General features: G+C 43.6%; 2 protein-coding genes across 2 annotated transcripts in view; both read right to left on the reverse strand.

Moving 5' to 3' along the window:
• Positions 1–3859: 3859 nt before the first annotated feature.
• Positions 3860–6106, reverse strand: LOC103374137 (P2Y purinoceptor 3). The gene is made up of 2 exons (XM_008304173.1): positions 5643–6106; positions 3860–4772 (listed from the first exon to the last, which is right to left on the reverse strand). The coding sequence occupies exons 1-2, from the start codon at positions 6104–6106 to the stop codon at positions 3860–3862; spliced, it is 1377 nt and encodes a 458-aa protein (XP_008302395.1).
• Positions 6107–14148: 8042 nt separating this feature from the next.
• LOC103374138 (schwannomin-interacting protein 1) overlaps positions 14149–15475 on the reverse strand; it is a 6624-nt gene continuing 5297 nt past the window's right edge. Inside the window, exon 7 of the mRNA XM_008304174.1 lies at positions 14149–14526. Coding sequence (XP_008302396.1) covers positions 14432–14526 — 95 coding nt within the window. The 3' untranslated portion in view covers positions 14149–14431. The remainder of the gene's footprint in view (positions 14527–15475) is intronic.

Genomic DNA, 15475 nt, shown 5'->3' on the forward strand with positions numbered 1-15475 from the left:
CTAGATCTCCATGGTAACTGATGCTGAGGAGCTAGATCTCCATCTCCAAACCACTGAATGAAGCCTCAAACACTGGATGCATTGCGTTGCCATGGAAACCTACATCAATTCAGCTGATGATGCAGAAATACGTTTTTGTGTTTGGTCCATTTACACTGCTTGTGATTAGAACATTGATTATCTATTGGTTTTTATTACAGCAAATATTTAATCAATATCATGAATTCACGTTGATTTGGCCACAAACTAAAGTGAGTCGGACCCAAATGACCTTCAATACAAGATCAGGTTTAAATATATGAAGCTTAACAGGTTTAATGTGCAGCTGATCAGTGATCAATAATCGGCTGCATTGTGATCAATGACATACGCCTGATTAACGGTTCTCTACCAGCGTTCTTTCTTGCATCATTCACAGCAGTTAACTGAAGTGCAGAAGAGTCACATGACGCGTTAAACTCCTCCTTCTCCGTGAAGCAGGAAGTCTGAGTCGACACAGGAAATTAAAAATCGCCTTCAGACGTCGTAGTTCAGCGACAGCCCACAGCTGGAGGTGTTGGACAGGATCCAGCTGTTACACCGCTCGTCGGTGCTTTTATTAAACGACTTGTACGGGAAAGAATCACGTCTCAGCAGGATCTGAGATGTTCTTTGTCTTTTTAGGGAACGGAAACGTGTCCGTCTGCAGTCTGATCTGATGGTCGTCGTCTCCAGAGGACGAATCCTAACGAGTGACTGTTCATCACAGGAGGTCTACAGATGTCACCAAAATCAACAGAACTGTGCTGATCCAGTTTGTTTTTTTCTTGTTCAACACAGCGTCTTTCAATAAGAGCCGATGAGGACCGTCGTCACATCGACTGTGTCATCAGTTTGTGTGTCTTTGTGGTTGTTTTGTTCACTTTTGTGTACCTGCTCTACGGTCTGATTGTCTCCGTTTAATGAGTAAATTCATCATGTTTTACTGTGAACACTTGTTTTAATCTGTTCCATCGTGGAGCGACACCGTCTCAGATTCTGTTGAGAGTTTTTTGATTTTCTTTAAGTTCTGCGCCGTCGTAGAGCTTCGATATCTCCAGAACATCAGTTTCCAGCGGATACAAACGACCGAATGGATCCAGCAGAGGACACATTTTAGTTACTGGCACTTAAAAATGTGCAAAATTCTCCAACGAGGGTTTTACTGAAGATCCAGAAAGTTCCTGTCAGTGTCTGTCTGTGGATGGATCCATGGTTCTACTAGAACCCAGTCTCTGGTCACATCTCACCAGCTGTTGAGGCTCTAACATCAGCAGAACCTGATGTGGTGAAGATGGACCAGACAAGGTTCCAGGTTGTTGTTGTTTAGACTAAATGTTGATGCGGATCATTGGTAGGAACCAGAACCTGGAGTTCAGCGGTTCTAGATGTTGTGAAGTTTCAAGCTGCTGAATGTTCCGACACCAGAACTGAGCAATAAACAGATGATAATTCAGTCCTTTTACAGCTTTTGTTCCCAAAGACGTAAACTCAGAACAGAACCTGGTTCAGCAGCATGTGTCCCGGATTCTGTCTGATTTGATACATGGAAGCAACACCAGACTGATTAATACCAACCTGCTGCTCTGATTGTTTGATTGTGTGATGCCCCCTGAAGCTGTGATCTTGTATTTTGAGCTCTTTTTTTTTGTTTATGGTGGATTTTGATTTTATTGGTGAGTTGGAATATCTCAGTAACTACTGGATGGATCAGGACGTACATTTATTGTGTCTGTTGTGATGAAATTTTGCACATTTATCAGAACTTTCTGGATCCACAATACCAACGTCATTTGACTGTTGTGCGTTTTTATCCAGTTTTTCAAGGCCCAGTAATTGTTAGTTATTGTCATTTTGGACAGTTTGGGAGTAATTGTCAAATTTCAGGTTATTTGGGACACACTTTGGGTCATTCAGATTTTTTTTTTTCCTGTTTTCAAAGTCCAGTATTTCTTTAACAGTGTCATTCCATTTGGGACCATTTTGGACCATTTTGGACCATTTGTCAGACAGTCTGGACGGATGTTAGGTTGTTTTGGAGTGTTTAGTCCTTCTGACTGACTTTCAAGGTGTTTCACGTCAGAAACACGACGCGCTGGAACCTCGTCTCGCTGCTTCCATTCAGCAGGACGAGCAGCAGAGTCGGAGGTCGGCGGATGTTTCACCTCCAGACGAACGTCGAGCTGATTAATGATTTGTGATTCGAGCGGATCCTCGCGTTAACCATGAACGAGGCGCAGAGAGCTGAGGTCGACAACACTTTAATCCAGACAGAGAACCACAGAAATACACCAACAAAGTGAGGTCTGATGTCAGCGACTGACATCGTCAAGCAAACATGGAGGCAGCACAGATTTTACATGTAGGTGCACATTAAGAATCCTGAATGAAAGCAGCCTTTAAAATGGGTGTAATTGTCCTTTAAACCTCTTTAGTTTCACCTGGAGAGAAGCCGATTCTCTCAGAAACATATTTTCTTTGACAGTGGAGCGCTGGAAACAAACAAACAAACAAACAAACAAACAAACAAGGGCTGTCAGCTGTCAAACTTTCTCTGATTTATAAGCTAATAAAGTGAAAATCTTTTCACTTTGAACAGATCGACGAGGAACCACATTGTTGAGAAGGAAGCCAGAAAACCCACTGGCAGGTTCAAGAAACACGCTATCTTGTTTTGTTTTGTTTTTTTAAATCACAAAAATTACACCATTTATCTGCCAGAAGCTGTAGAACAGAATCATTTGTTCCTCAGTTTTCCACCGTTGATTAAACGACTCGTCTGTGATGTTCCATCAGAAAAATATCAAAATCACGTTTCTTTTTTTTAAACATGCCTCATTTTTAAAAATTGTCAAAATAAACTCAGAGATTCTGTCAAATACTAAACGTTGTGCACATTGATGAAGCCACGACGAACAGTCATGCAACAAACATTCAGAGTTTTCAGGCTGTTTGGGATCAAATGACAAATCTAAGTCATAACATTAAAAACAAAAAAACATTTCTTGTGGCCACTTGGGAAAATGTACATTTTGATTCCTTTTTTTAATTATTAACTTTTTTCGTTTTTCTGATTTGTGTTTCTGCACAGAAGACATCTGAGTTCTCTCTCCTCCTTCATATTGTTCTGTTTCCACGGAGCTGCAGGACTTTAAAATAACAAAACATCTAGAAACTGCTGTTAAGCCTGCAGTCTTTCCAGCAGCCAGCAGGGGGCGACTCCTCCGGTTATAAAGGGAGGTCTGAATATATGGAAAATTAGCCGACATCTGACTGGATTTGTTCCCTTCGTAAACATGTTTCTGATGAATTTATGCTCTCAGTCAATCGTTTCAAATCTCCGTCAACACAGCTTGATGTTCATTAAGGAAATCGTTCTTCCATTTACAGGAATATTGACGAAGCATCGTATGGTCACTTCTCGCACCAGAAACCAAGATGGCGGCGACCAATTCCAAACTTGAGTAATCCACTAATGTCCGTCTTTTACATACAGTCTATGATGAAAACGTGCATTAATTCGATTTTTCTTTTGCTACATGTTGGAAAATGGTAGAACCTTTGCCTGTAGGAATATCCAGTGCTACTGAGCAGCGCCCCGTTTGTCCGCTGGACTGCTGTCAGGTGACCCGACAGCAGTCTGGTGGTCAAACACAACTGTTCACTTGTTGTTCTAAAAAACCAAGATGGCAGTGACCAACTCCAAACTCAAGTAATCCACTGACGTCCACCTTTTATATGCAGTCTATGATGGAAATGTGCATTAACACCTTTGCTTTTTGACCATCGGACTGTCGTCTGGTGCGTCAGGTTGTTTTGAGTTGTTTACAAAGAGAAGTTTCTAGAAGATGACCCTTGAAGACTTGGACTCGATCTCCACGTGCACCTCCCTCTCGACCTTCTCGGGTGCCTCCTGGTCATCTTCGCCGACGCCCTCCTTCTTCAGGATCTTCAGTGGCCACCAGAGGGAGCCGCTGCGTCGGTCCCGGCGGACACTGCGTCCCGCCGGCCAGCAGCAGGGGGCGCCTTTATCCCCCGTCAGGAAGTAGAGGAGGGCGTTGAGCCAGGCGTTGCAGGAGGCGAGCGGCCTGGTGACCTTGTAACAGATGGAGACAGCCTTCATGGCGTTGCAGCCGCCCAGCTGCCCTCGTCGCAGCAGCAGGAAGAGCGTCCGGGTCACATGGAAGGGCAGGAAGCAGAGCGCAAACAGCAGCGTGATGGTCACGATGGTCTTGATGGATTTCCGCCGCCGCCGGATGTAGTGCGAGTACTGCGAGCCGGAGATGGACACCGAGGTTCGCTCCCGCTCTCGGGCTCCCTCGGCCGCCCCGTCGCCCACCGGCCCGTCCTCGCCGCCCTCCACGGAGCTGGGAGGCGAGCGTAGCGTCTGAAATATGGTCCGGACCACCTGAGAGTAGCACCAGGCGATGATGACGAAGGGCACGAAGAAGCCCAGCAGGTGGAGGACGATGCCGTACGGGACGTAGTCGGCGAACTCCTTATCGATGGCGTCATCCCAGCAGTTCATGTAGCCCTCGCCATCCTGATCTCCGGTTTGGTTCCCGCCGTCCTTCGCCCCTCCAGGACCAGCCACCGCCCCGCCGCCGCCTCGCATCACCAAACCCGTCTGGGCGAACCTGAAGATGGGGCAGGTGAGGATGAAGACCACCACCCAGACCAGCGCACAGGTGCCCTTCACCACCCGCTTACTCTCCAGAGTGATGGTCCTCATCGGGTGGCAGATGCCCAGATACCTGCAGACACAACGACGTAAGCTCAGCCTTTAAAAAGGCCAGAAACTGACTTCATACCAGCAACTTTCTCTAATAACGTTGGGTTTTTAAGATTCAACTCTTTTCCTCCAATTGAAATGCTCCAAACATAATTATGTGATGATTTTGTAAACTATAAAGCGGCACCTTGTAGGATTACCAAACGTCAAGATCAGAGTTTCTAATAATAAAGTTCCTTTTTCTGGAGATATAAGAGGAAGTATTTCAACAGAAAAAAGAAGCGAATCAAGGTTAGACAAGAAATAATGGACTTAAACAAACAGAAGCTTAACATTAAACGGAGACTGAAAACCTTCCTCACATCAACACATGAAACATACAGTTTAAACGTCTTTCCTTCAGATTCTAATATTCTCTTTGGGTCCAGACAAACAGATAAGCTGATGGAGTAAGAAGTAATCATCGATTTATAATCATAATATTGCGATCCAGATCTTATAACTATGACTACTGCCGAGTTTGTTATAACTGACAGCTACAGGATGATGCTTCACTTCCAGCTGGAGGTGAAACCACTGAACCGACTGTCGGCAGGGCGTCAGACTCTTTTCTACACATTTCAGCAGCGTCGCTCTGCATGTGGTTCAAGTCAAAGTTCAAACAGCAAAGTAAAGGAGCCGTCAAAAATTAACATTACCGGGAAAAATATACGAGCAGCAGCTTCCTGTCGGTTGATTTGGTGAAAACATACGAGCTTGAAAGTAAAGGACGAGTTTCTGAAGCCAAAGCTGCTAAATCTCAGTTTGCTAAACGTCTCCCACGACAGAGACTGTAACCGGAAAGGAAAAATGTTTGAATTCGTTGGGCTGCCGTGTTTCCGCGGCGACCTACCTGTGCACGGAGATGCAGGTGAGGAAGAAGATGGAGCAGTAGAGGTTGAAGTAGAAGAGGAAGCGAACGAGGCGGCACATGAAGTCTCCGAACACCCAGCGATCCCTGAGCACGTAGCTCGCCACCAGGAAGGGCAGCGACAGGCCGTACATCAGGTCGGTGGTGGCCAGGTTCACCATGTAGATCAGCGACGTGTTCCAGCGCCGCCCGCCGACGCCGCTGCAGCATCCACCGCCCCCACCGCCGCCGCCATGGAGACGGCAGGAGCGAAGCAGCACCACCGAGTTGAGGGTGAGGCTGAAGACGAAGGTCAGCGAGTAGCAGACGGGCAGGAAGACGTACTTGTAGGATTCATCGATGCTGCAGGACGAAGAGGTCGGCGAGGAGGCGTTGGGATGGTCGCTCACCGCCGCCGCCACAAGGCCGATGTGTGGAGAGACGCTGGAGGCCTGAGTCAGTCTCATGATGGACCTCTGAGGGCTATTTGTGGTTGAGGTGGATCGATTCAGGTTCCTCTGGCGTCATCTCAGCTCCTGATGGTTCCTTCATCTATCTATCTATCTATCTATCTATCTATCTATCTATCTATCTATCTATCTATCTATCTATCTATCTATCTATCTATCTATCTATCTATTTGTGTCTGTATCCGCTGATCCATATCTCTGTGACAAAGACAGGAAACAAAGCACAGCGTCATTAGTCCGTTCAGAATGTACCGTTCTGCTGATGAAGACCACGTCTCGCTCAATTAGCCCGTCAGTCATTAACGAGGTTTTCCGGAAACCTCTGAGCGCTGGCGTGGAGTTCGGCCGGTCGCTGGTCTGTTGGGGTTTAAGTTCAAGCCTGTGTTCGGAGCAGCAGAGTCACGGTTTCCAAACTCCGACACCGTTGACGTCGCTGTAAGAGGAGAGACGGACAGGTTCACTTCATCTTTACATTCATGTGCAGTGAATTCACGGTGGACTCAGTTTTAGGCAGCACGGCTCTGTGGATGGAGTCGCTCCACTGCCACCATGAGGTTGACATTTTAGTCTATTTAAAGGCATTTTCTTGGTCATTAACTCTCTGAAGCAGTTTGTCCTTTCTGCTCCTGTCGAATCTTTCGTCACTCGGGTCAATGTAAAGTCCTGCAACGCTGTGGAAACAGAACAACTGCAAAGAAGGAGAGACAACTCAGATTTTGATTATTTACTATTTATAAAAATGCCCAACATGCTTCCAGGTGTTCACAGCTGTTACCAACGCTGGAGGACAAATCCGAGCTCCACATGTTTACAGCCTCAACCAACGTTTCCTCTCCTCTGACCATCAGCTCTTGAAACAAACTTCACCACAAGTCTCGTCTTTAGAACAGTTTTGGAGTCAACCTCGACAAGTTCTTGTCACTTTAGACACATTTCAAATCATTTGGCGACTTTCTGGACAAGTTTCAAGTCAACAACATTAACATGTAGTTTGCATAGATGTTCCTCCATCAGCTGTAGAAAGATGTTCCACCATGTTGGATGGATCTTAAACAACTGGCTCCTCTGTTCACTGGTTCTGATCCATGTTGCATTTATTTATTGACCCAGAATGTTTGTCTAAAATTATCCATAATGCTTTGAAACGTGTCCAAAGGAACAGAACATTTTCAGAGTGACTCAAAGTTTCTCCAAAATAGTTTGAAATTTGTCCACCGTGATCTAAATTTGTCTAAATTGTGTTAAATCTCGACCACATTGACTCAAGAATTGTCCAAAATGACTCAAAATTAGTATAAAATAGCAACATTTGAGTCATTTTTGACATTTTTGAGTCCAGTTTTGATTCCCGTTGGTGTCCACAGGTTTCCAACACTGGACAAAATATTGTCTCCTCGTCCTGCAGATGTTCCACCACCAGCTATAGAAAGATGTTCCTCCATCAGATGAATGTATCTCCACCAACTGGCTCCTCTGGTCTCTGGTTCTGATCCGTGCTGCATGTATTCATTGATCCATGCTGGTTGGATTTTCCTCTCAGGCTCTCTGAGGAAACACTGGCTGCAGTTCAACCTGGAAACTTTTTTTTTTTTTTCACTGTTGGTCACAGCTGAGTCCAAATAAAAGTGTTTTATTTGATTGTTTTAATATGATTAGTTTATGTAACATTAAGCTTAGATTTGGTTCATTTTGCCGACTGAACGACACGTCATGGATGATTAGTCCAAGAACCGCTGAAAAGCAGAAAATCTGTCGATGTTTTCTGTTTTTACAGATTTTTTTTTGGCAAATTTTCTTTTTTTAAAAAAAGCTGACGTGTTCAAAGCTGCCGGCAAATCCTAGAGTGTTTGACTAGAATGATGATGGAAACAGAGGATGTAAAACATTCATTCAGAGGCTGAAACTGGAGACTTCTGCTTTTAAACTGACCTCAATGAATCCTGCGGTTGTCAAAATTACATTTATTCTGATCTGAGGATGGACTACGAGCTAATTTGCGCTCTCGTCTCAGCTGGATTGAACCCTGATCGGTTGACCTCAGTCGTGGTCTAATCACGTCCATTTGCAGCTTCTATTATTTGACATTCAGAGCGTGTTCGGATCAGAAGTCCTACCTTCAGCTCGTCTCGTCCGGCAAAGTCGCGGTTCAGAAGTGTCTGTTTCGGGCCGAAGGGTCTCTCGGGGTTCCTCCTCCGACCTTCAGCTTCTCTGTAAATAATTGATCAGCGTTCATTCAGTCAGAACTGCAGGAATGAAACCCAATACAGGACTGCAGAGGAGGAGGAGGCGCTCACAGTGCAGCTCGCTCTGTCTTTATCTCAGGCTTCAAATCATCTCCAACCATGTCTAACGCATGTACGGCTCAGCGTTTGTTGAATCAGTCGTCACACTTTGATTCATTTGTGTTGCTGTTGGTTAAATGTGTTAAACCTGCTGCCGTTGTGTTGGCTTTTCCTGCACGACGCCTGATAGGAAACAAACTGAGCCACTCCAGTCGTGCACTGTTCCACATCTAAACCACAAAATCATAGAAACACGCAACTCGTTTTCCACAAAGAACCAAAAAGTACGAGTTCCTGAGCCCTCGAGAAGATTTGACATTCAAAATAAGTGAAGCTAAATGTACATTTGCATGTTTAAAGTTGGAATTAATGACATCATTTAGCCTTTTGAACTAATATTCTGACTTAAAAATGCTTCTAGCAGTCGTTTCACAGATTTAAATCGACGCTCGGCTGGTTTTGTAAAAGCAGATATCGAGTCTCTCACCTTTTCTTCCAGCGTCTCGTTTTCTGCTCGTCGCTGCGACTTGTTTTCTGAAGCTTTCATTAGAAACCAAGTGAAAATATCAGCTCCTCCTCTTCTCCCTGCCCTCCATCATCATCATCATCATCATCATCATCATCATCATCATCGGCTCTGGTTCATGAATGCTGAGTTTTCCTCTCTGACAGTCGACACACAGCAAAGAGCAGCTGCTTCTGAACACGCTGAACATCGCACCAGAATCAGTGGCAGCTTCTCAGAATCTGTTGCATTAAAAAAGCACGTTAGCTGCTGTCGTTGATTTACAACCAGCAGGGGGCGACTTCACTGGCTGCAAAAAGACGTCAGACTGAGCAGAAGTTATTCTGAAGTGTCGCATGAGAAGACGTTAACGGAAATGATTCAACACAAGAGTTTTTCAAGAGCTTCAACGGTCAAATTATGTTTTCTTTTCTTTTACAGTTTAAACTCGGACCACAAAGTCGTCTTTTCTCGGTGGCATCTTTCGTTCTTTTGCCGTCGTATGGATAAAGTTTTCATCTCTGCAGGTGGAACTTCCACCAAAACAAGTTTCCCCCGTCGCAGAGTCACTGCATCTTGTTTTAAAAACCAACTCGTTTTCACGTACGGTAATTACGTTGTCCATCCAAATTCAGAAAGGGTTGAAAACATGGTGCTGAAAACAAATGTTTGTCATGAGGAGAGACTTGACAAGGGTCGTCCATCGTCCACACGTTTACCAGTCGCCACCAACAGCTGTAAGTGAAGCCATCGGAGGTGCTTTGGTTTCTACGAACTTTCTATAACTGGAACCCAAACTGTTCTCCAGATATCTTGTGCTCTGTTCTAATAATCACATGAACATGGTGCTACAGTCGGATCTGTCAGCAGCAGCTGTATCCTGTAAATACTACTGTGGTCCTGGACTAGCATGAACATGACGTTAGCTCATCGGCCTTCGTCACATGAACTGGTTTTTTGTCCCGTCCAGGATGACTGACTGGTTTCAGGACACACAAACAAGTCGGAGCTTTTTTACTCCAGTAGAAGAACGACAGTTAGGTGCACCGGAGAATGGTCAAAGTGAGACAGCTATATAGCAAATGTTAGCATGCTAACACAGAAAGCTACCTGTTGTTGTATGAACTGAACGTTTGTTATCGGTCAACGGAAACACGAGTCCGTCTCGCGCCAAACGATTGTAATTATTTTAAAGAAACACAAACAAGTCAGAGCTTTGTTACCTCCATAGAAGGACAACAGTGAGGTGCAGCAGACCACCTTGGAATGGTCTGACCAAACGAAATGTTAGCACGAATGTTAGCATGCTAACACGCCACACTACACCAAAAACATGCACAGACCAGCAGGTTTTTAGCGTCTCCACAAATATTTCTGAAATAATGTTTGCATTTAAATTTGTATCCTGTAAAAACTGCTGTGATTTTCTGTGTTTGACACGAGGAGCACTGCGATGTGGTCCTGTGGTAGCATGAACATAGCGTTAGCTTATCAGACATGGAAACTGGAGTTGGTCATGAGACCCGCCAAAAGCGATTGCGACCGGTTTAAAGAAACAATAAGAAGCTTTTCCCTGTAACAGAATTAAGATGCAGCCGATTCTACACCAGAGAACGGTCTGACAAAGAGCATAGCTACTGAATGCTAGCATGCTAACATGCAAGAAACCACCACAGACCACCAGGTTTATGCGTCTCAACATATATTTCAGAATTAATGTTTGCATTTACATTTGTAATTCATTTTATTTACATTTTAAAATACATCTCTAAATACTCTTAAAGTCACAGTGAAATGAAAAACTTTACTCTCGTTCTTCAACACTTTTGCAAACATCCCTCAGTGTTGAAACGACATTTCAGTGTGACTTTAAATATTTATATGCGAATAAAAAAAGTAACAGACACGTTTCCCTTTTTAGTTTTTCCTCGTAAATAACATTCAGCTTCTCATCACAGGCACTAGAGGACATCTAACACAGCCTGAAAAACATTCAGAGACTTAATAAAACTATGTTTGGGGGGAGCTCAACGAAGGAAAACCTAGTTTAGTGGATTATTCCCTTTGTATCTGAAGTAAACAACGACCACGTCTGACTGTACCTGAAGTTAAAGAGGAACATTCAAACCACATCTCACAGCTCCATGTGTTGCTTTAATGCACTTCTGTAACATTATAAATTAAAATAAGGTTGTGAATGACTTTTAAACTCATAAAACAGACAAAGAAAACGTCACTTTTTCTTTTTCTTGTTTAGGCAACTTTACAAAGTAAGTTTTGGTGAGATTCCAACATTAAAATAACTTCTGTTGAGTCGTCCTGCTGTTTGACTGTAATGTTCCCTTTGTCACGACAACAAGCAAAAATAATAACGTAATAAACACAATAAGTCTTAAATTAGATAAGTTAGAGTCCCACTTTGTCTACAGTCCAAACAGCTGAATCCATTTATTATTATTTTTTAACTCTTGATAGCTTTTCGTGAGATTTGTCTCAAAACACGGGTTTGTAGAAAAAAAAGTTTTGGAATAAAAGGGGAAAAAAAAGTCGGATTTTGATCCCAAAAACCTTCAAATCTGAACGTCCTGCGACAAACTGCTGCTTTTCCTACCTGAGAAAAATCCTCTTCTCTGTCAGTAAACTCTGATTTCACCTCAACGTTTGTGTCCGACGATAAAATAAAACCGCTAAACGTAAAACCCGCCTTCCTCCACCTGATTCATCCTCGACCGTGAATTCGCCTCAAAGCTCCTGAAAACGTTTCTGCCGTCACGTGAGGCGTTTATGACCAAGTCTGGAGCGAAACGAAAACCTCTGACGGCATTCAACGCCCGAAAATCAGAGTATCAGTTAACAGTCAGCCGCTCGTTGATTAGTTGTCGACTGTTTGGTGATTCTCCGTTACGCAGAGAAGCTCACATTCTTTTTGTTTTTTACAGAATTGTTCGTTAAAAAGGTTTATTTTTGGCAAGTTTCGAAATGAGAGACGTAGAATAAATTAACGTTGATGAAATGTCTCGATTTTAAGCTCACGGAGTCGCACACGATGTGTTCAAGGGCCGTTGGAAGTCTTCAGATGTGTTTTTGGTTTCTACAGTTTCTGGCTGATAAATGGTCATTTTGGTGATAATCAGTGGATTAAAATGCGTTTAGAACTATTAGATTGAGTTTGTTCATCGGTCGAAAACTTTTATCATCATTAGTTTTAGATCCGCAGTGATTAACCGACGAGTTGTTGAAAAAAAGTCTGAATTCTGGGATCGCAGCTTCTTAAATGTGAACATTTTCTGACTTCTTTCCTCCTTTCTGGCGGTAAACTGAATGTTTTGCGTTGTGGACAAACCGACGCTCGTTTTTCACCATTTTTTGACCAGATAATAAATTCACCGACGTCTAAACCGAAACGTCTTCATCGTGGAAATCATTCAACCTGCTCGAACGCGGTGTTCAGGAGCTTTACCATCGATCGGACGATTGTCTCTTTAGAGCAGATTGTTTGAGTTTGAACGCGACGAAGCAGCAGAAACCGGCTGAAATCGGATTTTCTCTAAACGTGATGAACATTCGAGCGACTTTCAAATTAAACGATAATCTGAACAGGAAACAAGCTGCCTCCTGAAAACCAGCTTATTTCTGACTGAACGTTAATTTTCCTGCCACGAGGACATTTTGACATTTCCTGCTTACGTTTATATTTTTATTTTAATATCATGTTTGTCTTTAATTTCTCAGACTCTGAATGGAAGCGACGTTCCTTCATCGATCAACAAACCGACTGAACAGCTTCGAAACATTCTGCAGATGCATATTCATTAAAACAAGCCTTCCAGTCCAATCTCAATCGTTCGCTGACTTGCTGTGTTCAGTTTGAGGATTTGATGTTTTCTTTGAGTTGTTTTGGGTTTATCCTGTCGAGCTTTTCTTATCTTCCACCATTTGATCTCTTTTACAGCTGAATCGTGACCTCGTCTCCGCTGTGGCTCGATAGAAGCTTTAAAACTGAACGCTGAAGTCGTTTCTTCTCGTACGTCTGCACCTGTCCTTTGTTTTACTTTAAAAAACCTTAGAAATGTGTTTTCCTCTCGCCGACATTAACAAAAAACTAATGTCACAGATTTTAGTTTCTTTCTAACTCGAGGTTTTCAGAAGACGAGCTTGAAGCCGGAGATGATAAACGTATGAAACAGTGATGAATGTATGAATGTGATTGAATGAAACCCAAACGGACCAAACATCTCCTTCCCGTCTGAAGAGTCGGTAAACGTCTGTTCAAACTCTTCTTCCTGCCGATCGTGAAGCTGAAAACAGATCCTGAGTCGGACTGAGGATCTGACAGCTGGTGGTTTGTTCTTCCAGCTGGTCGATGAACCTCTCCAGGTATCGACTCCAGTTCTTCTGGTTCCTGTAGACCTGAACATCCAGCTGCGTCTCCGTTGGTTGGATCAGTCCGATGTTTCTGCAGCGTCTCACATTCAGTTCAGAGTTTATCTCATTTGTTTTTTGGGACCCAAAACGACGTCTGCTGGTGTCAGTGGTCCCGGTTCTGTCTCCAAACCGGACATTAAAACCAACAGAGACACTGAAGGGGTTTCAGAGAATTACGACCTTCAGAAGTTCAGTCCAGGTTCTCTGGTCAGTTTCCATTTCTAGGATCTGTATTTGAGCTCCAGGTTCTGGTTCCTACCAATGATCCACATCAACATTTAGTCTAAATGTCAACAAACTAGAACCTTGTGTTGCCAGACATCAGGTTCTACTGATGTTAGAGCCTCAACAGGTGGTGAAACGTGACCAGAGACTGGGTTCTAGTAGAACCATGGATCCATCCATAGACAGACACTGACAGGAACTTTCTGAGGATCCAGTTGCACCTTTTGAGTCACTTTAAACAAATCTTGAGTGATTCTTGGCACATTTTGAGCAGTTTGAAACAATTTCAAGTCATTCTTGATTCATTTCTGGACTGATTTTAGGTGATTTTGTAGAATTTTGAGCCATTTTAGACACATTTCAAATCATTTCAGACGATAACGGGACATTTTTGGCCAATTTTAAACTGGTTTCAAGTCAAAATATGTAAAAACTGGAACCTTGTCTGGTCCAAATTCACCACATCAGGTTCTACTGATGTTAGAGCTTCAACAGGTGGTGGAATGTGACCAGAGACTGGGTTCTAGTAGAACCACGGATCCATCCACATATTTACACTTACAGGAACGTTCTACGGCCCAGCTCCATCCTCATGTGTTACATTTTTTTACACTTGCTTCCTTTTTTTAGGGCCACTAATTAAAAACGTGTCCATTCCATCATTCTGGTGGATTTCCAGAGAAGAGTTTGTTTTCTTTTCCTGACAGCGAAGATCGAGCCAGAATGGTTTCACAGAACTTGGTTTTGGGTCCCAGAGAACAAATGAAATCAACTCTGAACAGACGCTGCTGGATTCTGTCGGATCAGACGGACTGAGCCAGTTTTCATTGTTAGCGGTAAACGAGTCCCGATCTGGTCCCGGTGGACGAAGCTCTCGGCCCGGCGTTAGGTCAGGTCCTGGACGTCCAGCAGCATGGCGTCCTGCTTCGTCCTCAGCTGGTCTCGAACCAGCAGGTGGGTCACCAGCTCAGAGCTCAGAGCTGCAGGAACAACACCCATAAACGTTAGCTTAGCCACGAAAAGTCAAAATGTCCAACAAAAATACAAAACTGAACGATTTAAAAGCAGAGCTGCAAAGTGAAGCTTTTAAACATAAAGTGTGTTTCAACATGAAGTCCTGCAGCTCTGAGGAACCAGAACATGAAGGAGGAGAACTCAGAGACGATTCTATCAGCACGACTCAGAACCATGGAGACCAGAAATAAAGGAAAAAGGTGAATTGCCTCAAGTTTTATACAAAAAACCAAAAAGGAATGACATGGAATCCATCGTTTGTGTCCACGAGTTTAAACAAGACAGGAAACAACTGGAGGCTCCACAGACTCCAGATGTTTTGTGTTTACAGCCAGACTGTCCAGAAAAAGCCTCGTCGCCCATTTCATGCAGCTCCTGTCTCAGTTTGGTCAATTTCAGGCAAGTATTGAGTATTTTTAGAGACATTTTTGTCATTTTGAACAAAATTTAAGTTATTTTTGGCCAATTTTCAACTCGCTTTGGACACATTTTTACCATTTTGAATACGTTTCTTGGCCAGTTGGACCTGTATGTTGGGGGGATGGTGCTGCAGGAGCATCAACACGCTGCAGCTCTGACAAAAACACTCTAAACTCTCTGACTTCAGCTTCCTAAAGGGGAATATTTCAGTTTTTTTTCCTCTGCGGGAGTAAACGGTGACTCTTTGGGTTGTGGACAAAACAAGACGCTGGAGGACGACTTCTTGGCTTCAGAGATCCACATTTACAAGCAATCGATTCACCAAGGAAGTAACTGGCAGCAGATTCAGACCTTGTTGCACTCAACAGGACGGCGGCGCCCCCTACAGGTTCCCAGTACAGACTGAAGACACCTGATTTAGAGATGGAGTCTCTGATTGCAGCCTCTTAAATGTGAATATTTCTGGTTTCTTTCTAATAATGTGGCTCAAGCAGT

This window comes from Stegastes partitus, unplaced genomic scaffold, assembly GCF_000690725.1.
Source record: "Stegastes partitus isolate 25-593 unplaced genomic scaffold, Stegastes_partitus-1.0.2 Scaffold2153, whole genome shotgun sequence".
In the NCBI taxonomy this organism is placed as follows: domain Eukaryota; kingdom Metazoa; phylum Chordata; class Actinopteri; family Pomacentridae; genus Stegastes; species Stegastes partitus.

Bases quoted from the DNA above. Each gene is read 5' to 3' on its own strand.
- LOC103374137 (XM_008304173.1), bottom strand. From the start codon at position 6,106: ATGAGACTGACTCAGGCCTCCAGCGTCTCTCCACACATCGGCCTTGTG. The intron at 4,773-5,642 runs GTAGGTCGCCGC...TTGTGTCTGCAG, and splicing joins ACCTGCATCTCCGTGCACAG to GTATCTGGGCATCTGCCACC.